The 26,578-nt window shown below is 53.0% G+C and overlaps 1 protein-coding gene across 7 annotated transcripts; it reads left to right on the forward strand.

The window, feature by feature from the left end:
- The first annotated feature begins 944 nt into the window (after positions 1-944).
- Positions 945-24,303, forward strand: VEGFA (vascular endothelial growth factor A). Of its 7 annotated transcripts, XM_040611521.1 has the most exons (9): positions 979-1,678; positions 7,639-7,690; positions 12,786-12,982; positions 14,748-14,824; positions 15,227-15,259; positions 15,423-15,569; positions 18,028-18,099; positions 19,245-19,376; positions 21,655-24,303. In XM_040611521.1, exons 1-9 carry the CDS (start codon positions 1,613-1,615, stop codon positions 21,674-21,676), a joined length of 798 nt encoding a protein of 265 aa, XP_040467455.1. In that variant the 5' UTR covers positions 979-1,612; the 3' UTR covers positions 21,677-24,303. The 7 variants fall into 7 exon arrangements, 6 of the variants coding, with proteins under 6 accessions (XP_040467457.1, XP_040467455.1, XP_040467456.1 ...); XM_040611523.1 differs by lacking the exon at positions 15,423-15,569 and having other exon boundaries at positions 945-1,678; XM_040611522.1 differs by lacking the exon at positions 19,245-19,376.
- The last annotated feature ends 2,275 nt before the right edge of the window (positions 24,304-26,578 follow it).

Genomic DNA, 26,578 nt, shown 5'->3' on the forward strand with positions numbered 1-26,578 from the left:
GAAAGCAGGGTGGGGTTTGATGGCAAAACCTGCACCCCTTCAGCCCGACACCCATGGCGCATGGGGCACGGCTCGGGCAGTGCAGGCGGGGGGCTGGTGCTGCATAAAGAGAGGTGAAGCCCAACTGAGGATGACACCCCACCCCCCACCCCCCTTTAGCACGTAGGTGCTAAGAAATCACTGTATCTGAAAAGCGAGGGCCTCGGGGGGGACGGATGATGTCTGTGACCACAATTTGTCCCCTGCTGCCCCCTCCCCCCAAATGGCTCCGTTGGACTTTGGAGCAATTCCCACGGGCAAGGTGAATTTTGACCCGAACGTGCATCCATCGGCGGGGCAGAAAGGGTGGAGGCAGCGCGGCCCGTGGGGCGGCGGGGGGAAGGCCGGGCGGGCGGGGGGCGAGACGTGCGGGCGGCGTGGGGCCGCGGTCCCGCGTGGGGTGGCGGGGAGCGGCGGAGGGGGCGCGCACCCCTTTACCTCCGTGGCCTTTTCGCCAGCGCGGAAAGGATGGGAGGGGAGGAGGGAGGAGAAAACGCCGCGGAGGGTGGGACTTCTCCGGAGCGTGTCTCCCCGCGGCCGCGCCGAGCAGTTGCAGAGCGCCGGCGAGCGGGCGGTGGGGCGGGCGCTGCGCGGGGAGCGGGCGCTGCGCGGAGCCGCCGCTGGAGTGCGCGGAGCGCGGCTGCCGGTGCGCCGGGGCGAGGAGCGCACGCCGCGCCGGCGGGGGACAGCGCGCCGCGGGAGCAGCCCTCCCCGGGCACCGGGACCTGCTGTTGGCTTGCCGCCTTGCTTTATCCTCTCGTAATTTATTTTTCCCCACCTACACTTTGATCCGCTGGGATTTTTTTTTCCTCCCTTTTCTGCAGAGCCTCCCCCCGCCCCAGTTCCCTCCCTCTCTAGCCAGTTTGGATTTTTTCTTTTTTTTTTTTCCTTTTTTTCCTTTTATATTACTATTCTGATTTTTTTTTTTTTTTATTAAAGCGGTGGACAGAGAGAGGCAGAGAGAGACAGGCAGAGAGGGCAGGAGGAACGCGCTCTGTTCGTCCCCTCCGCCACCATCACCCCGACTTGCGGAGAGGGGTCGGGCCGAGCGGCGGCAGGATCAGCCCCTTCCCCCCGGGGAGGCGACCCCGGCTCGGGGAGCCGCCGGAGGCAGCCGCCGCGAAGAGGGGCAGCAGAAAAGAGATGCATTGAAACTTTCCGCGCAAACTTTGGCGTGAGTGCGCGAAACCGAGCGCGGCGCGGGTGCGTGCCTGCCCCGGCGCGGGGAGAGCGGCCGCGCACGGGCGCCGCTGTGGAGCTCGGACTGCCCGGCGGCGGGGGCCGGGCGGCGGCGGGGCGGCCGCGGAGCCTGCGCTCGGCCCGGCGGAGCGCCCACCGAAAGCAGCAGCAGGGGCCGGCGGAGAGCCGGGCTTATGGAGGGGTGAAACCGGAGACCCCGAAGAGGAACCCTCCTTCCCCCGGAGCCCCTCGCAGCGCCCGGCCGGCGGTACCCCAGGAGGCGGCGGCGGCGGGCACGGAGGAGGCGCGGGCGAGAGCGCGGCGGGGCGGCGGGGCGGCGGCGGCGGCGAGGCGGAGCGCGGCGGGCCCCGCTCCGCGGCGTGCGCTGGCAACCATGAACTTTCTGCTCACTTGGATCCACTGGGGGCTGGCGGCGCTGCTCTATCTGCAGAGCGCGGAGGTAAGCGCCGGGGACGGGGACGGCGGCGGGACGGGGGCTTTTGTGGCCTCGGGGGGGGTGGGGGGGTGGGCGCGGAAAAGACTTTTCCCCCCCTTGTGTTTTTTTTTTTCTCGACACCCCCCCCCCCCCCCCCCCCCCCCCTTTTCTTCTCACCTGCTCGGTGTGGTGCCGCCGCGCCGCTGGCACCGGGTGCGGGTGGGTGCCTGCAGCGCACACGTGTGTGTGTGTGCGTGCGTGCAGCGCTGCGGCGGGGGGGCGAGCGCTGCCCGGCGCTTCGCGGGCCCCCGGGGCAGCCGGCAGCCCGTGCGGAGGGAGCGCGCATTCCGCGCCCCCGGCGCGGGGCTCCCGGGGCGGCGGGGCCGGGGGTGCCGGCGGGGCCGGGGCGCTGCGCGGCGCGGGGCAGGGAGGCAGCGCGCTGGCTTCTTGCATCAGCCTCGCTTTCCCGTCCTCGGGTCTCCTGACATTGCAAAAGGGTGTTTCGGCGGTATTTGCCTTGGGTCCCAGCTCGGGTTCGTGCCGCCGAGTGGAGTTCAAAATACCTAGCCGGAAAAACAAATAGAGATCAAAGAGGACAAAATGGATTCTGAATTTCTTCCAGAATGAAAAAAAAATTAATCAAAATGCGTGTCTCCTGCACCGAGATTACAAACCCGCGCATTTTTCTCTTCTCTTCCTCCTCAGTCACTTTTACTTTTGCCTCATTGTCATTCCTGAGGGATTAGAAACCCACTCTCCCTCCTTTTCTTTCTTTTCTTTCTTTCTCTCTTTCTCTCTTTTTTTAAGGAAAAAGAAAGGCAGCTTTCTGTACAAACCTGTCCCATAAATCTGTTTTCTAAAGAGTCAAGAGGGCTGTGTTGCCAAGAGATATTAAGGGGTTTAGACAGAGTGCCCACATGAAAGTGGCTGTGTGCTAGGCGGGCATGGATTACGTTTTAAAGGCTATAACAGGTTAGTTCTCTCCTGCCATTTCTCCTTGGCACTTGGAGAGAATGTGGGCCAGATGATCTGCAATCGTGAAAATAAACGTTGCTTGCAAACTAATCAGTTATTCACATTGTTTGTTCAGCACCGATGCTGGAAGGTAACTCCCCAATTAGGAGCCATTTCAGCTGTAACTGAAGTCATGCAAGCACTACGCGCTTTGTTTCTAGCCTGTTATATCTCTACTTTCTCCAGTGACAGCCGCACGTTGGGCTGTACTCGATGGGAGCGGAGGTGCACCTCTCCCTGGCGTGTGGCACAGCGCAGCTCTTGCCTGCCAGCCTCAGCTCGGGGAACAATCCTTTCCGCCCTCCCAAGAGTTTTTCCACCATCACCTAAAACGGGGGGTTCTTTGCCCCCTGGCTCCTCAGTGAACTCGTACAGTAGTGTCTGTTCCGCGGCTATAGGTTAGACAACTCTGTATGGGTGTCTAGTGATAATACCCTTTAACCCTCCCCTTGCTCCTTCTCCCCTCCCCTTCCTCTTCCCCAGAGAAGGAAACGGCTGATCAGGTAGAGTCCAGGTCTGTCGGCCCTCAGGAGTCATGTAAAAGCCTCATGCTGCCTTTTCTCCCAGGCAGGAGGATGATGCCGATGGGAAAGGAAAGAGGATAATCATGGGGAAAAAACTAGGGAAGAATTAGGGGGTGTCGGTCGTGGTGGGGGGAAATGTTGTGGGGATAGGTACGTGAGAGACTGTGAGATGTTCAGATAGCCGGGTGATGCGGGCCATATAAGTGCTCAGGCGGATCGATGGTGAGGTCTGCCCTTTGGTTCTGTCCTTATTTGTCCGTTGATCACCCAGGCACCACGGTGATGGGAACGTTAGAAATACCAGCAGATCTCACGTAGGCAGCTTGACGATGACTCTGGGCATGGCAGAAGGCATGACTCTTCACGCTGGGACTAGGGTTTTGTGCTTTGATGATAATATTTATCTGTACTGTTAATCTGGCTGTCGTGCTGAATAAAACCTATCTGGCTAGCCAGGCACATTGGAGAGCATTAAATAAAAGCTCAGGCAGAGGCTGAGCTGGGAGAGTGTGGTCCCAGCGTGTGTCAGGGAGCTTTCCTGAAGGAGAAAGAAGAGGGACACAGGAATCATGGTGCTCCTCTGGTGAAGGTGGCAGGGGGATAGCTCCTTACTGAGGAAATTGTTACAGTAGCTCCTGCAGCAAGGCTGGGACAGTGGGAAATTATGTCATGGTTGGGGATGGGCTGTTCTGATGCCACAGGTGTCTGCCTCCATTGGTGGCGATAGCCTTCCTGTGCAGGAGAGGGAGGAAAAGGTGGTTTGCAGTGCCGCCCTCCCAGCTGTTTGCCTACGCTGAGCTGCGGTGCGCAGTCCTTGCTCCCCATGGGGTCAGGGAGGTTGTGTTGTTGTCCCCTTCCAGTCCCTCTTTTCCTAAAGAATGGGGGACGGTCTGTCGTTCCTCATCTTCCTTTGTCTGCGGGTCTTGGCGGCAGCCGGGTGGCAGGTTACCCCTGATGAGGGTCTCGGAACTCTTCGCTTCCTGCCCTGAACTGTGGAGGGACCTGGATACGCCAGCTGTATTGCCATAGGGAACAGGCATCGATCAGACACCGAGGGAGGGAGAGCAAGCCTGTGACTAGACTGCTAATGATCGCACACCCACCAGGCTCCCTGCCTTTGGTGTGCCTCTGCGCCAGGCCACGACGGGGAGCCACCAGAACCTGTTTCCCCAGCCCACAGGCAGCCAGGACACAGCGGGTCACCTTCCCCAGGGCTGCTCCAGGCCTTGCTCCCAGGACAGGCTGCGAGGAGTGTTCCTCTGGGAGAAGGGGAGAGGGAAGCCCGTGCTGACATCTCAGAGGGGTTTGCTGATTCGTGAGCAACCCCAAATCCGCTCTCCTGTCCGTCCTGCTCTGTGTCAGAGGTGCCTCGGCTGTGCTGGCAGCTTGCAGTATTACTGACCTCTGTCTGCATGTACAATGGAGAAGGAGTGCAGTGAGTCCCGTGTCCCCCCTGCTTAAGTAGAAACCGCTGAGAATTTCTAGCGCCTAAGACGAAAAGTGTCTTAACTCTGGTCCCAGAGTCCCTCTCAAAGTGGATGGATTGTTTGTTCCAGTCCTAAACAGTTACAAAGCTCTTTTAATGAGGCTGCACAGATTAGGGGGAGGGGAAGGGAGAGAAAGAGTTCTGGTGGTGGTAGTCAGGGGAGTGATGGTTAGAGAGGAATGACTTGATTAACCTTTTCTCTCCCTTCAGAGAATAACTTGCTTCAGACAAGGACTGGGGGAGAAAGGGGACAAGGGAGGGTGCAGGCACACGGATGGTGTGAAGTGGGTTTATTCGTTAGGGAGGGTTTTACTCCACTGCGGGATGTGCATTTGCTGTGACCTGCAAAGGGCACAGAAAGGAGCTTCCCCTTGGTCAGCCCCATTCCTGGGGTCATTTATCCCACTCTTGAGCACAAGGGTTGCTTCCACACCTCTGTGAAACGCTGAAAATCTGTTGGAAGGAAATTGTGTTACAGAGCTGTTGGGTAATGCCAAAAGCCAGCAGAGGAGAGTGTGACCTTCAGGCTCCCACCGAAGGGCACGCTGGGCCTGCTTGTCCCTTGGAATGCTTTTGGTTCCCCATTGCCCTGTCTGATATGTAGCGGACCGGTTTAAAGTGAGGCACAAGCCTCAGCCTCACCTGCTGTTCTAGCGGATGGGCTTTGAGGGCACTAAGTCACAGGTGAAAGGCACTGCTGAAAGGGCAGAAAAGTTTCTTGGTAGAGTGAGCAGGGAGGGTGTTACTGATAGTTCTGGGAAACCTTTCAGGTTTCTGCTGAGAGCTCCCCTGGGAGTGCTTAGAAGCTCTGTGCAGACGTCGTGTACGGATCTTGTTTCTGGTCCTTGGGGTGGGATCGCAACCCAGGTCTAGGTGATTGCCGGGAGAGTGTTCTGGCTCCTGCTCCAGTACATCAGGGGCAGAGAGAGGTGCTGGTCAGGTGCAGGGGAGCAGTGACAGTATGTGGCTTCTGCTTTCCGTCACCTGTGCACCGTGTGTGCTTGCGTGTGAGGAGGTGGTGGGATTGGCAGTTGGCTGGGCAACCTCGCATGGAGAATGGGTAGAATGACCCTCAAGGTGTCTCCGAGCTAATTTTGCCATGGCCATCATGGTCATGCTGCGTGCGAACCAAAAATCCCTCTGTGAAAGGTCTTGGGGGCGTTGTGAATTGGATAAACTGACTTGGCTCGTGATCCTTTTCCTGTGCTATGACACAGACTGAGGCTTTTCTGCCCTTGATGCGGTTTTCATTTGACCCGTAGGTTGTCAGGCGCCGAGTGGCTTCGGAAGGCCACTGCAACCCCCGCTTGCCTCCATTTTGTTTGTGCTGTTGCAGTGACCTTCACACTTCAGGAATGAAACTGTTTCTAGGAACCAGCTTTTTAAACTGTTGTCACAGCACTGAGCTTGGGCTCACAGCCCTCTCCTCCCCAGGGAAGAAACAGATCCATGGGGTGGCTCAGGTCTGGGCCGGTGAGTTATGCCCAGGTACAGAAAGACTTTGGTTGAAATGAGAAGCAAGGAGTTCGGTCAGAGGGACCTCAGACAAAGGGAACTGTGCACAGACACAAAGGAGCGGCTGGGAGAGGGGCTTCTAGGGCTTCGCTGGCTCTCTTGCTGCCTCCTTTTAAAAGCTGATGCTTTGGGCTGCTTCAGTGGTGGTGCTGCCCCGTGCATGGGGCTACCTAGAAGACTGTCAGTAGCAGATTCCCGTTGTGAGCTTGGGGTGGACTTTGCCTGCTCGATTCAGTTGTCTCTGGCCGCAGGATCAGAGGGCCTTTTTCTAAGCCTAAATGCAGCAGATTGCTGATGAAGCGGTGTTTTATATGTATCACCACGCTCTTTTGGGGCCTTTGCTGAAAGACGGCATGTTCTGGGGCGGATGGCGTCACACAGGTGGCAACATACCTCGGGGAAGTGAATCAAGCTGGGCATTTTTTGGTTTTGGTTCAGAACAGAACAGCAGGGGGAAACCTGACTTGGCTGGAAAGTTACGTCAGAGCTAAAACCCTCACGCAGAGCAGGAAGAGTGGAGTTTTTGTTTCACCTGGAATTAAAAAGACTTCCTTAGTAAAGCAGTGTAATGCGTCTCCATCCCGGTCTGGAGGTGGGCTACCTGTCGCCACTCCTGCCAGCGTCAGCGGTGTGGAAATGCCCCTCATCCCAAAAGGCAACGGGAGTGAGGACAGAGCTTGGGGCCTTGGATTTTGCCCAGGGGAAGCGTGGGGAGCGCAGGGACGGGAGCCCCGCTGCCGCTGGGCCAGGCAGGGGACTGTGGGGCAAGGGTGCGTCTCCCCCTCTCGTCTCCGGTGCAGGGAGAGGGGGAACGTGGGTGGGATGGCGGTGACCATCGCCAAAGCGGTGCTGTCACAGTTAATCGCTCTGACACCCGGCCAGATACCAACACCTCGGTGGCCACCACCACTTGGGAACAGACGCCTGTGACATTGAGAGGGGAGCGATGCCCTTTGGCGCCTGGCCGCCCTTCTCCCCCCTCTGCCCTCCCGGGCCGGATTCACCTCACGGGGGGCGGAGGAGAGCGGTGCCAGGCCCGCCGGTCCCGCCAGCGGCGGGAGGGCACCCCGGTGTTTTTCTGCCCCGGGCCCGGATTTGCTCTCAGGTTTTCGGCCGCGATCACTGGAAGCCCCTCCCGAGGGACGCGTTTCTCCCGCCGGGGCCTCCCTCGGGCCCGGCCGCCTCCCTCCCACCTGCCCCTGCCCCGGCCCGGCCCGGCCGCCCGCGCCCCGCTCGGCTCCCCGGGGACGGGCAAAGACAAAAGGTCCCTCTGTGCCCGCCGGGGCTGCTGGGGGCACGGCCCCCGCCTCGGGGGCGCCCGGCCGGCCGCGGCCTCCCCCCGCCCCCTGCCCGGCGGGGCGCCGGCGGCGGGCCCGGGAGTCCTCCCGCGCCCCGGGCCCGAGTAACGGCTCCGTGTGGTGACCGATTCTCTGTTATCTTTGCAGTTGTCGAAGGCGGCTCCTGCCCTGGGGGATGGGGAGCGGAAACCCAATGAAGGTAAGCGCTGGGCGGCTTCCCGGCGGGCGGGGGCGGCCGGGGGCTACGGGGGAAGGAGGCCCGGGCCCCGGGAGCCGCCGGCGGCCAACACCGCCACCTCCCGGGGAGCGGCGGCGGCGGGAGCCGGGGGCTGCCGGCGGGAGGTGCCGCCGCCATTAACCCCGTGCGCCGCCCCCTGCGCCCCCCCGCGTACCCGGGGCGGCCGTGGGGCGGCCGTGGGGCGGCCGTGGGGCCGGGGCGTGCAGCAGGGCCGGGGCGTGCAGCAGGGCCGGCCCAGCCCACCGCTGGCTTCCCACAACTCTGAGGAAAACTGCGTGCGTGCGCTTGTGCACATACACATGCTCATTTTTTAATATATATATATATATATACACACACACGCACGCGCACACACAAAGAGCTGGGTAGTGGTGAACAGTTTGCTAGGGATTCGCCACAGTGCTGTAGGAAAGGATTTGTCATCTTCCCCAGCAGCGCTGGTGGTGCCCGGCTGGGTGGCCAGGGCTGATCCACGAACAAAGGCCGAAGCAGCACCCCAACAATCCCCAGGCGGCTGGGCAGTGGGTCTCAGCGGGGAGAGGGGGAGGAAAGGGCAGCCCAGGGTGATCTCCTGGAGTTGTGCCTCCCGAAAGTCCCAGGTAACCCCCCCAGTCAGGTTATTGCTAAGTGCTGGGCTCAAGAAATACACCCTTTTGCTCTGGTTTGGGCAGGCTTAGCGGCTTCAAGGGACAGCAACGTGATCCAGTAGGTTTTACTTATCCAGTGTGAATGGGACCATTCCTCAGTGAGGAAACGAGGTGGTGCCTCTGCAGCCCTTGTGATTTTGTGTCTCTTTGGCTGCCCAGAGGCCAGGCTGTGGCAGTGTCCTCTGCCTCGTTAGTTTTTGCAAGTACCCGTAGACCAGAAGAGCAGTCAGCCCCCAAGTTAGTCAGACACGCTTGCTGCAAGTGCTCGTCCAGTGGAGCCCTGTGAGTTGCAGGAGATTGGCTTTCTGTCTTCAGTCCTTGGTTCAGAAGTGGGATAAAAGGATTGTGGACTTGGGAGTCTTCAAGCTGAGGTTATCATCAGCTGCTTTAAGACCATCCTGATCGCCTTTTCCCCATACCTTCACAGCAGAGCAAGACCACAGGCTCCATGGCAGGGTCTGATGGAGGTCTTGCAGGGTCCCTGTGGGTTGTGACCTCCAGCGTTATTCCAGCTGGAGGTCAGCAGAGGGCTCTAACAGTGTGGGCCCAGATGGGCTTTTTTTTTTTTTTTTTGTCACGCTCGATTTCAATTTATGTAACTTTACTGGTGTCACAGACTGCATGTGTGTTGCCAGAGGTTTGTGGCAGGCTGTGTTTGGGATAGGTGTCCATTTTGCGTGGGCAGAATACCTGATTTGATGGTGGGCTGCCGCCTGTTGCACTTGAGCCTTGCTCCTGCTGAAGTCAACAGAAGAAGGTTCAGTGACTCCAGCGGGATCAAGATGGAGCCTGCAGTGCAGCTTATTTTGGTAACCAGTCCTCTGCTGTTGGTAGGAAAGAGCTAGAGTCCTCGTCTGTGCCATTTGTTGTGTGACTGCTTTCTCTGGGGAGGGCAGGAATCAAACAGAATTTAATTCCTGGTTACAAGAAGACTGATAGGATCGCAGGAGAGGTTGGTCTGGCAATATGAGTGGTGAGACTTCAGTGCTATTGCCTTGGTGCTATTTCTGATTCTGTGATGCAGATACATCTGTGAGCTAGAAATCAGGACTCTTGGCATTACCTTCCTGGCTCTACTTCTGTCCTGCTGTATGACCTTGGAGGTTCTCTCTCAGTACCTCAGTTTCTCCTCTGTGAAGAGGAGATGATGATATGCCTCTGTTCCACAAGGACAGTCCTGTAGTTCCTTCCACTGAAGCTGTTGAGGTTGAGGTAAAAGGTGATTTTGTGTCTTTGGCTATTTTATGCTTGCTCTGAGATGTTGAGCTGTGACAGGTTATTATTTGGGATGGACTTACTCTGCTTGGAGACTAATTTTAGCTTCAGCCCCTACCCTTTTGTGCTCAAGAGAGCCTTCCACATGTTTCGTGGCACAGGAAGTTGTAGAGGAGTCAGACAAACACTCTTTGTTTGTTCCACGAGAAAAGATTTTCTGGTATAAATAAAGGAAACCACCAGCACTTGTGGCTGCATTTTTTATTTTTAAAAGAACAGTGTGTCTGTATTGCTGCTAAGCCATTGATGGGGAGGGAGGCAGAATGATCATAGACTTGCTCCTTTTCTAGTCTAGCATGTTCCCACTCAACTGCTCCAAATTTGGACTCAGTCCTGCCTGCTGTGGCTGTAACTACCCTGAAGAGTTAATGTGGGCCCTGACTGAGTTTTAACCTTACTTCCTCCCCTTCATTCACAAAGAAGAACCTCTGACTCAAATCTGGAGATGTTTTGCAGGGTAGGGGTGTGGGTTAAATGCAGGATTAACTTTTAACGTGGGTTGAAGCCCAGATTGCAGGAAGGGAGCAGGCCAAGTGGTGTTAGTCCTTCAGTGACCTTCCTATGCTTACCCATGAAAGACAGACCTTCTTCTGTCCCTGACACAACCAATGGAAAGGAAGCACAGACTGAATCAGCCCGGCAAAGTGTGGAATATGACTCCCAGTACATAGGAGTGAGTGTAGGTACGGTAGCAGAGGCAGGGCTTTGCTGTGAGGATGACTGTACCTCAGTCATGTGCTCCGGTTTGGGTGCTAACTGCAAATGAACTATGGAGCATTGCAGTCTCTGTGTGTATGCTCTGTGTCCTGAAAAATCAAGGCAAAGTACCTTTCATGGCAGAATCTTTTGACTGGCAGCTGGAGAAAGATTCCACATTTCCTTTTCAGAGGCTGATTCAGACTTTGGAAAATCATCATAAGTTAAAGTAGAGCTAAAAACTCCCATATTCTTTATGGGAAGGATTTGGTCCTGTCAAATCTCCCAGATCTCAAGTATAGTCAGTCGTCAGGGTGCAGCTGTGAAAGTAAAGGCTCTGCAAAAGAAGTTCAGTATGCTGTTCTGTGGCCAGCCTGTGGTCCGGATTCTCTGGTGTAATCCAGCTGCTTGCACAGTGCAAACATTTAGAAAGCGTGGCAGATGTGAATCGGTTTCACTTCAGTTTTCTACTCTGTTTTGATTTCTGCCTCCTTTATGCCCCAGACTACAGCATTTGATCTGCACAGGTAACTGCCGCCTTCCCTCTCTCTTTCCTTCCCTCCCTCCGCTTGACGTAGGTCTGTAGGCATTTTTATCCAGAACCGTGTCTTTACTGCCAGAGTTTCCAGATCCTTTCTGCTGGCACAGCATGAATAATCAACAGTGCAGTTCAGCAACTGTCATTGTGCCTGCAGAATTTCCCACATACTAAATTGTTCAACTTGTTGGAACACAGGCAGTGACTAAGGTCACTCCAAAGGGGAACGGGGAGAAGGAGGTAGCTGCAGACAAGATAGGAGAACAGCCAGGAGCCATACTGCAGCTAGGGGAGGAAGGAAGAGGAAAGGAAAGGACAAGGAACAGAAACATGCTGTCTTCTAGATGAGGAATACCAACAAGCAGTCCATGCCTGCCAGGCTACATTTCCCTTTCACAAGCCACTTTCTCTTTTAATAGCTGCTCACGCTCTCTGACACTTCAAACTCCCTGGACGGAAGCTCCTCCCCTCTTGTACCCGCTCTCAGCTCTGTGGCACTGTCAGCTCTGCATGACCTAGAATTAACTTTCAACAATTAACTGCGGGCTGTGAGCTCCAAGCCCTGCAGCTTTTGCATTTTTGTGGCAAAGTAACCTTTATGCCAGTTTGTCACAAGTTCAGGGCACTTTAGAAACGCTTACCGGAGACCATTTTTTTCCATGATGCAAGCAGTTTGCTCTTATCACTCAGTTATCAACCTTGGCGCTGTAGGACTCTGCATACTCTACAGGTGGATCATTATAGTGCATAACAGCATGGGGCAGGTACTCTCTCTTTGTGTGTGCTCTTATCCTCTGCTCCACTTGAGACATCCTCCTTTGCCTGTGTGCTGGTAGAGCTAGGAGGCCTGGAGGGCTCCAGGTACTCGTTGTTTGCAGAACTGTACTAGCAGCTGGGTTTTGTGCATGTGTACTTATCTGTCCTATCTCTCAACTCTTTAAATCTCTCCAACCCTTGACCAAGAGCAAAATGAAGCTTTGGCAAGAGACTGGGAAATGTTGAGAAAGGCTTGTGAAATCAGCGCAGGTCGCAAGCAGTGTTTGCTCCATTTGTAGGGACGGCAGGGGATAATGGCAGATCCGCCCTGTTCCCCCTCCCACACTGCCTCGTTGTGGTTTAGCAGCCAGGTATACGGTCTAGTTAATTCTGGGGGTGCGTTGGGTTTGCTTTGAAACTTTCAGTGGGTGGCTTGATTCCTTGGTCTGGGAAAGTGGTCGGTGTGGAGACGTGGAGGCTGTGACTTCTAGCACGTGCTGTTGTGGTTCTGAGGTGGCCTGTTGACGTGGATGTTCCGCATGGGCAGAAGAGGTAGCTGTCGCTAAGAGTGAAGATATGTGGATGCTTGGTTCAGAACCCACTGCTTGTTCTTGGAAGTGTCTCTGTGCTGAGGTCTGTAGAAAGGATGCTTCTGGCTTATCCCCTTGCCTTCTAAAACCCACTGGGGCATCCACTGGCTCTTTTGAAAGGGAGTAAAAGACAAACCGGTGACGGGCCTTGATCCAGAGCACAGATCATCTGCAGCAGCTTCAGGTGCTTTTTGGCTGAGCTAGTATGCTTAGTGACAGCATATCTGAGAGTATGGGGTATAGCGGGGAAGGGGTTTGGGGAGAAGGCACCTGTGGGATGCATCATGGTGCCAGGGTGGCAAATAGAGAGGCTCTCTTGTTTACCTTGTTTATATACCCTGAAGCAGTGGTAGGAAGAGACTGTCTCTTTCTCTTCCCCTCTTGATTTGTGTGTGTGTGTATAGGGCAGAGACGAAGGACTTAAGCTTGCAAGACTGCTAGTGAAGAGCATAGGGTAGATGTGTTGCAACTGTCTGGCTTGATTTAAGGGGCAAAGCACTAGAAATTCCTGAGCTAAGTTTGCATTAACTTATTCCCTCCATTCCTCCTTTTAGTTATCAAATTCCTGGAAGTCTACGAGCGCAGCTTCTGCAGGACAATTGAGACCCTGGTGGACATTTTCCAGGAGTACCCTGATGAGGTGGAGTACATATTCAAACCATCCTGTGTGCCTCTGATGAGATGTGCCGGTTGCTGCGGCGATGAGGGCCTAGAATGTGTCCCTGTGGATGTGTACAACGTCACGATGGAGGTGAGGGCCCAGCTTGCAAGCCGGCATGCTTGGGTGGAAGGAAGCAAGTCAGCTATCACAGCCACCCCAAGTCCCATCTCTGAGCTAATTCAGATGAAGGGCAGCCTACTCCAGGGAAATGGAAATTGTTGGATCAGGAGGGCTCAGCTCTCTACTGACCCTTTTGCCCAGCATTACATCATGCCGGGTTAAAAGATGAGTTGCCCATGGCTGTTCAAGGCCAAGAGGAGAATCTGGTTTTGGCTCTTGACTTTGCTAATGCCCAAATACAGTAGCTAGGAGCATGCAAAGGAGCACTTCATGCTTAGAGAATGAAAAGAAGCTGTTATCTATGAGGCCTTACAGAAAATACTCATTGGGCCCTTGCTCCACTGTAACTCTGCATTTGGTCCACACAGCTGTTGCTCTGAAGCCAGCTGAGTAGTGCAAAAGGGGAAAGCCTGTCAGTACTCTCTCCTGGAGGGCATGTGAGGTCAGCCTTTACCAACAGAGCAGGGGATTTGGGTCATTAGCTACACTGGCACAGCAGGGGTGGGAAGGGGCTCTAAGAAACACACTGCTGCAGTGTCAAGTGGAAAAGCCTTCTTGCCTCTGGGCATCTTCCTCCTTTATTTGGAGGCTGCTGAATTCTTTCCTTGGAAGAGACAGAGATGGCCACGATAGCAAAGGCTGGGCACATGGGGGAAGATGCAAACTCTGCTTTAGAGACCTTTGCCACTGCCCGTGTCTGCCAGTCTGGATCCCAGCTTGTGACCTTAGTGGTGCTGGTGCCTATTACCCTTAACCTCACCTCCTTTTGTCCTTCAGCCCCTTGAATGGCTACTGTAAATACTGCCATCACTTTTTGATATGTATGAGAGACATTCAGGGCTAAGTGATTAACCAGCAAGCTCTCTTTACTTGTCATTTGAGCTGTGTTTGAACACTGGCAGAGAACCTGTCTGTACCCTTCTGTAGTTCCCCATGCTGCTTTTCTACTTGCAGGTTCCAGCCTGGGCCAGAGCATGCTAGCATGGTGTAGATAGGGATGGTTTTCTTCCTACTATTCTTTGCTGAATTACAGTTTTTGGCTGGTATGCCTGCATGCCTGTAAAGGGTCAGAGGCGCTTGAGCAGATCTCTGGTGCAAATGCTAGAGCTAGTGGTCCAGCCAGGTTCTGGGTTGAGAGAATGTGACAATACATGCTTAGCTTCCAGTACAACTTCCCTGGAGGCACGTGGGACAGGGGGATGGATGATGTCTGGCTCTGCAGGGCTGTTTTAAGCACAGATCACCAGGTTTACTTTGTGTGTCAAGTCACTGAGAAAGTGAAGTGTCAGCTGGGAAGGAATGCTGGCTTAGGGAAACTGAGTCGGATATGAAACTTTTGCTTTGGGCCTTTCCATTAGACTGAAGCATGCTTCTATGTGAGAGCAGGCTGGATGCTCCGGTACTGTCTCTCTAGCATCATCCAGGGATGGCTCAGTAAGAACCTTGCTATGGTGTTATGTCCTCTGCCGTGCCTGTCTCCAAGGCAGTCCACCAGTGCTGGCACCTTGCACGCATGAGCAAACAGAGCTTTGGCACGAGTCTGGTGTTGCTGCTTTCTTGTGATCAAAGACCTTCTCTGACTGGGAGAACGGGGTCTCAGAGCCAGCTTTTCTCTCTGCCATGCTTTTCCCAGGAGCACCTGGGGTGCAAATGCTTCGCTGCGCAGCGGGCTGATGTGGAGCTGTGAATATAAAGAGTGAATGGGCAGTGACCCTCTCTGTTTCTTTCATTCCAGATCATGAGAATTAAACCCCATCAGAGTCAGCACATAGCGCACATGAGCTTCTTACAGCACAGTAAATGTGACTGCAGGTGAGAATGGAGCAGCATTGGTTCCTTTTGCAATAAACTTATTCTGAGCCTTTCCTTTTTCTGCCATTGGGTTGGGACTGTTGTCCAGAGGCTTCTGCAGTCTCCTCAGCTGGTTTGCAGTGGGATGGCTGAGCCTGGGAAAAGAAGTCATTTGCTGGCAAGCCTCCTCCATCTCTAGTGGACAATGCAAGCTTGCAGCCTTGAGTCTTTTGGCACTGGCTGCCAGCGAGGTGCAACAGGAGGGCAAACACTTTGAGAAGGACCACTTAACCTGTGCCATAGGCATCCTGCAATGCCAGCTGTACGTGTCCTTCCCTGGACCTGGTGGGAACTGGGGATAATACTGGAAGCATATGTGGTAAGCTCCCTTCTAATGAGGTCTTTGTTCTCTCTTCCCCCCAGACCAAAGAAAGATGTCAAAAACAAACAAGAAAAGTAAGTGACAAGCCTTTCCTCCTTTCTCTTTTGGTGGTTGGTTGGCATTTCCTCTCCCCACTGCCCGTTACCCTTTTCTTTGGTTGGAGATGCTCACTTTGAGAAGGTGTTTTTGGAAATGGCATATGGTAGTGCATGGGGCGACACTCTGAATCCATTCCAGGTGGGCACAGAAACCCAGATCTGACGGTCCTTCCTTCATACCCCAGACCTGGAGCTTGCATGACCCATGGCCACGGCAATCATTCCTAATGCTTTATCCTGAGTCAGGGAAGTGCCGTCGTCTGTGTCCTACCAGAATGGATTCAAGGTGCAGCCCCCATTTTCCCTTCCCTCTTCCTGGGGTGTTTCTGGTTACTGCAAATCGCTGCCTTTCTTTATTATTAATTTTTTTCTTGCTGCTTGAATGAGTACTTGCTGGCTTCTTTCACAGCAGCTTGGGTAGGAACTCTGCTGGCAACAGGGAGAGGTGGCAGTAGAGGCCTGGTGGAGGCAGGAGTGATGCCATGCAGGATGTGGTGCTGGTTTTGTTGGGTGGGAGCCTGGGAGGGTGTAAAGGGAGGTGGATGTCCTAGTTGGGTCTTGGTGGAGGCTTTCATGAGATTTTTTTTCATCAATCTGATGGATTTGCTGTGGTGACCTGAAGGAGGTTAAGGCACAATCTTCCTTTTCCTTCCTCCTCAAAGTAAAAAGGTTGTGGAAACAAGAGAAATAAGCTCTCGTCCTGCAGTAGTTGCAGGGACGATCACAAAATGTGGAACAAGATTGAAAAGAGTGACCTCTCTGGGAAAGAGGGTTATCTGGATGGTGCATGGCTGGGATAGCAACTTTGCGTTTAGAGGTGTGGAGTTACGAGAGGAAGGGGGTCAATACTGGGAGATGAGGCTGAAATGGAGACAGAGGGAGCAAGAAGGAGTGTGAGAGAACTTCTTTCACCCCTCTCCCAGTGGCTGTATATTTCTAGCTGCCTTCCAGCCTCTCCTCCTCCCCCTGGAAATCTGCTCCTAGCTGCACCGGGCTGTGTGCAGCAAACACTCCTCTCTGTGCAGGGCTGTGTTGGGGACGGTCGGTCAGCGTGGCTCTGTGGTTTGAAGGTGTGTGAGAGCTGGGTCTGTGTGAGCTCTGGTGAGGATGGGGTGTGGGTGAAGCAGCCAGCCCAGACTGTGTTGCATTCCCTTTCCTTTTCTAACAGCACCTTGCCTGCTCTTTGCTGGTTCTGCACTGCCTGGGGAAGGAAGGGAAGGGATGGGAGAGCTTGGTGTGCTTTGATTTGTGCTGGATTGAAAGTCCTGTTATATTGGTGCCCCTCTCCTCCCTTCAGGTCGATTTTCCTCCCCTCACCGCATCCCCGTGACTCCTGACATGTAGGGCAGAGGCTGGGAGCGAGCTGATGCTCTGACACTCATTCCAGTGAGACGGCTTGAACAGGGCCTAAGAAACAGCTGTGGTGCTTTCCCTTCCGCCCCCCACATATCCCCAACAGCTCCCTCCCGAGGTGGGCTGCGCCAGGGAATGAGGGAGCCTTTGCTGAGCTGCCACAGTGCCGGGGCACACTTGCCTGACGAGCCCTGGTGCTTTGCCTAGGGCCTTCTCCTTGCATGTCTCTCCTTTGGTCCTGTGCGAACGTGGCTCCAGGAGCAGCACAGGCTCCATCCTCCCTCCCTCCCTCCCTGTGCTCTCACTGGCCTGTAGGGATCCACTGTTGGTGTCCAGGCCTGCACATCCTAGCCCCTGTCTGTCTCAGCTTCTGCCCAAAGAGTCAGGAGAAACTGGTGAATTTTTCAGAATGGAGTCAGTGCCTTGGCTCCGTCCGCTTGTCTGCCTGGCAGATCCGTGGTGAAGGTGAGGGGAGGGAGGGAAAAGAGGGAAGATCTGAAAGCTGCTTTCTGGTTATCTCCTGGGTGCCATCACTAGGTCAGGTGTCCCTCTTTTGCCTTCGGCACTCAGGATGGAGACTGCCAGAGGGGATGTTAGCAGACATCCAGCAAGGTCTCCTGGAGTCCTCTGAACCACAGGCAGGAGGTGGGAGTGGGTGAGCAGAGCCTTCGGGCTAGGTGGCCCGCTTGCACGCAGCACTGCTGTGTAGACCAGGTCATTCCCCCTGTCTGTGGGGTGCTGAGGCCAGGCCCCCTTTGCTCCCATCTCAAGGCAGGATTACCGCTAGCCCTGCAGCAGAGCTGTTGGAGCTTGGCTGTTCCCTCCTAGGCCTGGTGGTGCTGGGCAGGGCATCAGGTCAGAGCGGTTTCCTTTTCCCTGGGGAGAGCCCCTCTGCTCAGGTCGCCTCTTGTCAGTCACTGTGCGCCCGTGCTTGTTGCCTAGAACGGTTGTCTGCGCTCACTGTGGTTGCGTGATGCTTTCACAAAGCTTTCTGTTCCTTCCTCCTCGTCCCCTGTCCCTTTCCCACTTGCTCCTCTCGTGAGGGGGCAGGTGCCCCTCTGAGGCTCCAGCAGATCCACCTCTGCTGGCAGCAGCCCTGCTGGAGGTGGTCTCTGCTGAGTCTGCGGCGCTGGCTTGGCTGTGGGCAGGCTGGTTGCGGAGCTGGCAGGAGCGCAGGAGGGCCGGTGAATGTGTGTGTGAGGTGGAGATCTGTGCTTCGGCCCTGGGACTTGCCGTCCAGTCCTGCCTCATGTGCTTCCCCCCTCCCAGCAAGGCACATGGCTGTATTTTTCCCCCTCTTCTTCCTTGCGTTTTCTTCCGTTTTCTCTCTCTCTCCCTTTCTTTCCTTCTCTCTCTCTCTCCTTCTCTGTTTTTTTTTGTTTTTCTTCCAGAAAATCAAAGCGAGGAAAGGGGAAGGGTCAAAAGAGAAAGCGCAAGAAAGGCCGGTACAAACCACCCAGCTTGTACGTTTGTGTCCTCTGCTTGTAGACTCTCTTCCCTCCCTCTCCCCAAACCAATCCGCCTGCTTGCTGCTCACTCAAATCTCACCCTCCCCTCCCAGTCACTGGTGGGCTGCAGACCCTGCAGGGGCAGCACTGGTGGTGGCACCGCTCTAGCACTAAGGGTATCTCAAGGAAGGTGGCTTTAGCTTGCTTGGCTCTCTAATCATCAGTGGCAACCATTTTTTCCCAAGGCACAAGAACGTGGGTGGGTGGGCGAGCGCCCTGCACCTCTTTTCCACGCCTTCCGGTTGCAATTCTGTCATCTGCTTTCCCCCACTTGTCTCGTGCCCTCACTTGCTACGATGACTGGTGACAGGCAGGCTGGCATCTGCCATGCATGTGTGTGTGTGCGTGCGTGCGCGCGTGTGCGTGTGTGTCTGGTGGAGTCACAGGCGGAGAGGAGAGGTGGGATGGCGGGAGGCTGGAGAGGGGGTGCTGGGGAACTGGGGAGGGTGTGCTTTTTTTTCCCCCTTCTCTTTCTGCTGGATTTTGGTGGCTTCTCTCTCCCTGTTCCTCTTGCTGTCTCTTTCGGTCTGCTCTCACAGTGGTTCACAGAATCCTGCATTGTAAATCCATGGCCCTTCCATAGGAGATTCCTAGATGGCAAGGTTGGGATGGGGCTTACAGAAAGGAGGGCAGTGCTGGCTGCAGGGGTAAGCATGTGATGCTGGAGCCCAGCTGCTTTCCAGGGGAGGAGAGACCCTGTGCATCTAACTCATTTAGCTGCTGGCCTCTTTCTACTCGAATAGCCCACTTCAGAGAACTCCTTTCATCGATTTGTCAATAGCTGGCTGGGACCTCTCACCTTCCCATCCGTGCTTTTCCCTTCTTCCTCCCTCTGGCCTGTGCCAATGGATCCAATGCAGCATTTGTGAATACTGTGCAGAGAGCCTGTTTTCTTTCTCTTTACGCTAATGCAAGGGGGTGCTGTCCTGGGGCTGCCGGGGTGCTGCTGGAAAATCCATCAGCCTGCGACGCTCCAGTGGGCAGCATGGGGGCTGTGGGAGGGGGCAAGGGGATTGCTTTGATGTTTAGGGTGTTGCATGTGTATTTTCTTTCTGCTGAAGCGCTGTAGCTTAGACATCTTTCCTTTTGCCTTTTTGCAGTCACTGTGAGCCTTGCTCAGAGAGGAGAAAGCACTTGTTTGTACAAGATCCCCAGACCTGTAAATGTTCCTGCAAATTCACAGACTCACGTTGCAAGTCGAGGCAGCTTGAGTTAAACGAGCGCACTTGCAGGTTTGTGTCCTGAAGGATGAAAGAGAAACACACAAAGAGAAAGAGAGATAAAGAGAAAGAGGGGGGAGCTTGCTTCCTGCTGACTTCTGGCACCAGTGCTATATGATTACTTCTTTTCCCTGTCCTACGTGGGCCAGAGGGGCTAATTGACATGAGGGCAGAGTTTCCCTGTGTCAGAGGGTGGCTGTGCATTTCAGATGTGCTGTCAGAACTTGGACGGGGACGGCTCCCAGAGCAGGGCATTTGTATCTAAGCTATCCTTTCCCGTAGAACAAGATAACGGAGTTCATGTTGCTAAGGTAGCCAGGGGGAGGGTCTGTAGCCCTCTGTACACTATCTGTATGCAACTTTGAGCGTACTGTTGGACAAAGACAAATCCTTAGCTGACTACAATTTGACCACCCCTGTCTTCTAAGCCTGTTTTATGTAGCTTCTGGACACTCTGCTGTGTGCGGAGTGAGGAAAGCCGGGCCAGGAGCTTCCCTCAAGGCTGTCCCCACGTTATCCTTTGCCTCTTCGTTCTTCTAAAAGCCAGGGCGAGCACCCTGTCCTCTTGCAGTGTACTCACAGTTCCCTGTCCATGTCTTGTCCAGAGTTGTGGTTTGAGGGCCTGCTCTCAGGCCTGTGGTGTGGGATACAACAGGATTGAGTCTGTCTCCGGGTGAAGGCAGGCAGCAGTCTGTATTTCAGGTGTGAGGTGGGAGACGCAAAGACACTGTGTGGTTAGCGTTTGTTCAGAGATCCATGCTGTGCATGTGTCATCTGAGTGTTACCTGTCACGCACCATCTGTGGCATAGACATGTGCAGAAACCGATTCCTGGTTCTCATCTGAGCACTTTGGTGAACTCAGTGGGGTCTTTTGACTTGCACCAGCTATGCGTGTGTCTCTGGTGTGGGATCATCCTACCTATCCAGAGAGAGATGTGGAAATGGGGTTGCTAATGAGCCCTTGACTGTGACTCTGAGCTTCAGTCCCTTTCACAGAGATCTAGGCAAATTCCTCCTGTCAAAAGAGTATTGCAGTGGCAGTGGCTGGATGGGGGAGAGATCCAGGGTCCTCTGTGGCTACACCCTGAAAGAGGAGACATCCATTTGACTCTGCCTACCTGGAATCTGCTGCTGCTAAGGCTGCTACAAGTAGCAAGTGCCTCCTCTGGGTCTGAAAATGTGTTGTGCCCAAACCAGAGAGGCATTGGCACTGCCAGCGTGGTGGAAACTGCTCTGTTTACAGGAGAATTTTCTTGGATGCTGTAATTTCAGTGGAAAAGTAACTGATGGAGGGGCCAGAATAGAGCAGCTTCTGGAGTTAAACTTCTCCCCAGTGATCATAACCCCTGAGGCATGAGACGAGACCTAACTTTGGCGTTTTCCCTCTGCTCCTGTTCCCAGACCCCAGAGTAACTGGAAATTACCCTGCCGAGTTTGAAGGGTGAGAAATAGCAACAAATACAAAGAAAAAACAAAGGATACCCTAAAGAAGTCATGATGGCAGAAGGGGGTTACTGCTTACTCTTACTAGTCCCTGTCTGTATTGGGATAATTGGCACTAAGGGAGGTTTCCAGGGCTGGTGTGTTGGCCAGAAAGATAGGAAGGTGTCATAGAAGCGGGTAGCTTATCTGTTTCCAGATAAAAAGCTGGTTAAGCTGAAGTTCCTCATGCTCTTTCTTGTAGAGTTAGAATTGGGCCCTACGGGGAAGAGTAATTTCTCATTTCTCCTGCTGCTTCTTCAGGCTGCTGCTGCTGTTCTCTGGTACTAACCCCTGCTCATGACAGCTAGTGGAATGAGAGGCACTTTCTTTCCACATTCTTGCCTGCATGAGGCCTTGTTGTCTGCATTGCTTCCAACCCAAACAGCAGGCTAGGTGGAGAACTGAGGGAGTGTGTCTTTCTGCATGCATTGCTTAGCTTTTTTTTTCTGTGTTTGTGTGTATCTATGTGTGCACGGTGTGAGAGGGTGCAAACAAGACAGTTCACCTGTGAGAAGGCCTCTGATTCTGCTCCTAAATTTACCCCTGTACCGGTATCCCTCACCCACCACGTCCAGATGAGCCTGGGGGAATAGAATTCATTGACCTGTGCATGGGTCAAGATTCTCAGCTGTTCTGCCCCATCTGCACAGCGCTTCACCCCACCAGTGACATCATGCCATGTCTTAACACCATGTGCTCTTAAACACATTAGCCACCTCCCTTCCTTCCCTTTCCTCTCCTACTTGCACCCCCATCACAAACATTGACCCTTCCTCTCTTTTTTTCCTCCCCTCTCCTCTCTGACAGATGTGAAAAACCGAGACGGTGAGCAGCGGAAAAGAAGGGGGAACAGCCCTGTTTCTGGAGCCTGATTTCTCGCCTAGACAGAAAAAAACAAAACAAAACACTAATCCAAATGAACCCTAAAAATGAAGGATCGGTAGAGCACAGCACTTTCAGTATGGACGATGGACTCCGGAAGGAACATTCCCCAAGGCACCCGCCGCACAGAATTCACCTTTGGGTTTTGAACTGTTTTATTTTATTTTTCTTTTCATGCTGCTAAATAACAGAGCCAGGAAGACTATAGGGGTGTATTTGATGGGGTTTCCCATGCATACATATATATGTGTGTATACATGCATATACATATATATATATGTATATATATTTTAACCACATCTATATATACATATATGTATATCTTAACCACACACACACACATATATATATAAAATATATATATATATACTGATTATTTTTTTTAACATTGCTAATGTTATTGGTGTCTTCACTGGATAATACTCGACTGCTGTGGACACAAGCGGGCTACTTGGGGCATAAGAAACAAGCTAAGACTGGACTTGAGTAGAAGCGCTAGGTGTAAACTTCTTAACTCTAACTGACGTGTGTGGCCTCCGCTGTTTCTCTGTAGAGTGTGCTGTACCACAAACCACCTTCTCCTTGCCTGGGACAAGGGAGGAGAGGTGATGGAGAGGACGGGCAGGGAGTTCCAAAGAGCGGCATCCTAGGGTGCAATGGGTCAAAGGCCAAGGAAATGGCCGTCTCCGTGATCAAGGATTCCTCCTCCCCTCTCTTCCCCCCAACCTTCGCCCTTACTCGTCTCATAACCTGCCTGCCTTGCTGGGACATGGGATGTCAGTGTACATTTTGCGTTGACTTTATTTGCTATAGAAACTTTTGCCAGAGAGACATGCTGGCTTCTCTTAAGGATGGTGGGCAGCTGATGCGCGCTAACTTTCCATTCAAGGAAGTATCACAGGAGTCTAGATTTCCTGCCCTTGGTGGCTGCAAAAGGACACAAGGCCTACAGTGTGCTGAAGCAAGAATGGGGACCGGTGCATAGCCACACAGTTGTTCAGCACTGTCTGCTTTCTTCATGCACAGAGCTGCCACTCAAGAGCATCCAAGATGCTTACGGAACATTTCTGGAAAGGGATATTAATCAAAAGTATATACACAGTAGGGGGGTGTGTGTGTGTATGTGAATGTGTGCATTTGTGTCTGTGTGTATGTATGTTTGTGTTTTTCTCTCTTTTTTATATATATATATTTATTTTTATACATATATATATATAAAAAAATAATATATATGTATGCCAAGATTGGAGGGGGGATAAAGAAAGCAACTTCTGCTGCCTTCAGTTTGTGTGCCCAGTGTGAATGACCTTTAAGAACGTCAAGATATTTTTTTTAACGATGTACTGTAAATATCAGGCCCCTTTTCCACATCTTGGGCTGGGAAGTCAAATGTGAAGGCAGCCGGAATCCCTAAGCCATGTCTGAGAATCTTGGCTATGTGTGTATCTGCAATATACGCTGTGGTGTATGTGAAACCCACCTTACACATGCGCGCACACACACCCCCCAGAAAGCGTGTTTGTACATCTATGTGGATATATATAATCTAGTTCTGTGATTAAAATTATTAATAATAATAATAATAATCAAAAAGGTACTCGGTCTGTGTCAGAATGCTGCCAAACATCATCTGCAATTGAATTTTCAACGCTTGATAATGTACAACACGGAAAACTTCCAAAAAGACAAGACAGTCTAAAAACAGACTCACAGCAAGTGACTACTAACCACTAGGTACTCCCCATCCGACTGATGGCTTTCAGAAGGAGAAAAAACACGCGGGTGGGTGCTTGCATCTGCAACGTATAATACTCATGCTGCATCGTGCGCAAGACAGAGGCTTCCGATCGGGGGGAGGGAAGAGAAAGTGTTTTATATACTTATTTAATATCCCTTTTTAAATTAGAAATTAAACAGATAATTTAATTAAAGAGTAGGGATTTTTCAGTATTCTTTGTTAATATTTAATTTCAACTATTTATAAGCCGTACCTCCTTTTTTTTTTTTTTTTTTTTTTTTTTTTTTTTTTATTTGTACTGGTTGTGTATAAATTTAACCTTCCTGTTGTCCCGTTCCATCTCTCCCCAATTGTTGGCAGAGTCAGTAGCATGTTATGGGCAGTTATTTAATTAATTTCTCTAACACCTACCCCTACACATTCCTATTGAGACAAGGGTTAGATATACATCTACATACTATATATATATTTGGCTATGTGTTTGTATATATATATATGTTTATGTATATGTGTGATTCGGATTAAATAGACGCTACGATTTTTTTATATATGTAAAAAGAAGAAACAAGAAAAATAGAAAATTCTACATCTTGAATCTCTCTCCTTTTTAATTTTAATATTTGTTATCATTTTATTTATTGGTGCTACTGTTTATCTGTAATAATTGCGGGGAAAAAAGATATTAACACTACATATTGTGTCTAGTGAATTTTTTCAAGATATTCCTTAGTACATATTTATTTTTAAACAAAGAAATTACAGATATATCTTAAAAAACAACGACGACGACGACAAACAAACTTTTTTTGTATTAAAGAATTTAATTCTGACCTTGATTTCCTTTGCCTTCTCCTTCTGCCTTGCATCCTGGTTTTCTTCCATTGTGTAGCAGACCCTCCAGCATTGCCTCTGGAGGCTACGGGGCGCCAGCAACCTGCCAGTTGGACTCCTGGATTTGGGCTCAGAGCCTCCAAAAGCATCTAGGTACCTAAAGCCCGTTGAGATGAATGGGAGGTAGGCGCCGAAATACTTGCGTGGAGCTGAGCCCGAGTTCCCCGTGCAGTGAGAAGAGGGTGGTCTGATGGGCAGGAATGAGGGGGCAGGACTCCTGCGTTCCTTCCCAGCCTCTGATGCCAAGGAGCGCGGTGATGGTCCCAGCCCTGCCAGTGCCTTGTCAGGAGCCAAGCCCCACGTGCTGGGTGCTGCACAGGCATGAGTAGACACGATCCTGGTGGAGCTTACAAACCATGATGAAAGTAATGCTCTGAGCGTGTCCTTCACTGGTGATGGACTTGCGGTTTGCAGCTGGAGCAGCACGTATGTAACCCACTGCCAGCAGTGGCTCAGCAAGACCTTGCCATCCCGGACGACGTTGAACAAAGAACTATTCAGCTCCGACTGTGCTCATCGCTTCGTGAGGGACCTTGGTACCGTTGCACCTTTTGTGATGCGCTTTGGGCTCTTTGGGATAAAACGCTCTTTGGAAGTGGTCTTGTCTGCTCATCAGCCGTGGAGGTGAGTGTTTCATGTGCCAGTTGTCTGGCCACGCTGGGAAGGAGCATACAAGATGTTCCTGGATGTCTGGGAGGCGACTCACCCGGGTTAACACAGAGAGTGCACTGAGTTCATGGCCGCCTCAGTCCTGCTCTTGCAAAGATGAAGGAGCTGGCTTTTATTTAGGGTGGACTTGGGTAGCTCAGTGGGTGGATCAGCAGCCACAGCCTCTGCAGAGGGCAGAGTGGAGGAAAGAGGACAAGTACTTGAGGAGGGTCTGGTTCGTCTTGTTCAGTAACATCTTGTGGAGTGCAGCGGTGAAGTGAGAAGGTGAGCAGGGGCTGTCTGTGGATGATGCTGCCTGAGGAACCCAAGGAGTTATGTCCCTTGCGTATTCACCACCAGCTTCTGGATCTATGGCCTGCTTCGCAGATGGCTGTGCAAGGTGACAGACAGCAAGGTTTGCCTCAGTAGACCTGCATTGTCTCTATCTGACCTGGGAAATGTTTACAAGTCACCAGATTGAGATTGAAACTGGCAGGTCAGTGGTGTTCCCCTGGGCTGAGCTGGGTGTGAAATCTCAGCACGAGGGAACCCAGGTCTCCCAGATGGATGAGGCGGTGGGTCCCTGCTGCCAGTTGCAACACGTCAAGCCCTGCCTGCCGACGGTGAGCTGGGCTGGCTGCTCCCAGCGCCTGGAGGACCAGAGCATGCTGCACCCCTCTCTTTTTCTACCTCTGAGGGCTCAGGAGAAGTAGGACATCTGCAGAGCCAGGCGAGCTGGTAGCCACCTACCCCATGAGACAGTGGCAGCACCTGGCTGGGTGGCATGTTTCAGCTGGGATGACTCTACCCGCTCAAAGGATTCCCTTGCGTGTGGCTGCAGCAGAGCTGAGGCAGCTTCCTCAAACCACCGCAGCACGAACCTGCCCAAGCCAGCTCTGAATGAGGTACCTGGGGCCCTGGCAGCAGTCCAGCTTTTCTTTGTCCTCCAGGGTGGATACAGCTGGGCTGTCACGTCTCGCGAGGAGAGTGATTGCAGCTCGATGTTGGAGCGGAGCTCGGCCTGGCTGGAGAGGCTGCGTGCCAGTGAGGAACCTGCTCCTGGAGGGTTTGGGACACAGGAGCGTGGCTGCCCCTCATCCTGCCCAGGGTTCGCACCCGGCTCACCTGTGCCCTTCCGGAGGTGAGGTGAGGACACATGGAGCGAGGCCAGGTTTGAAGGCTGGTGCTGTGATGTTGGCACGCAGCCTTTCACCCTGCTGATGAGGACTTTCTCTCAAAGTCTTCTGGTTACATCCACATTTTGGTGGCTGGCTAATTAAAACGCTATCTTCAGTCAGCCAGCTGGTGCTTTCGTCGTGCCTGCCTCATTTATTCTGTGGGACTCAATGAGAGGAGGCACCGTGAAAAGCAAAAATGGGTGGCCTGTGCAGACATGACAGAAAACCCCACTGTCAGTGGGAAAAAAGAGTGCAATGCCTGTAAAGCTTCTGTCCTTCAGCATGGTCCCACAAAGGGCCTTGGAAGCCCAAAGGAAATCAGTCCCACAGGCCACGTCCTCCACTGTCTGCTGGCGGGAGCTTTGATAGCGACAGATGGGTATTTTTATCCTAG

The sequence above is a fragment of the Falco naumanni genome, chromosome 12 (assembly GCF_017639655.2).
Source record: "Falco naumanni isolate bFalNau1 chromosome 12, bFalNau1.pat, whole genome shotgun sequence".
Lineage (NCBI taxonomy): Eukaryota > Metazoa > Chordata > Aves > Falconiformes > Falconidae > Falco > Falco naumanni.

Bases quoted from the DNA above. Each gene is read 5' to 3' on its own strand.
- VEGFA (XM_040611521.1), top strand. From the start codon at position 1,613: ATGAACTTTCTGCTCACTTGGATCCACTGGGGGCTGGCGGCGCTGCTC. The intron at 15,260-15,422 runs GTAAGTGACAAG...AATCCATTCCAG, and splicing joins GTCAAAAACAAACAAGAAAA to GTGGGCACAGAAACCCAGAT. The intron at 18,100-19,244 runs GTACGTTTGTGT...GCCTTTTTGCAG, and splicing joins CGGTACAAACCACCCAGCTT to TCACTGTGAGCCTTGCTCAG.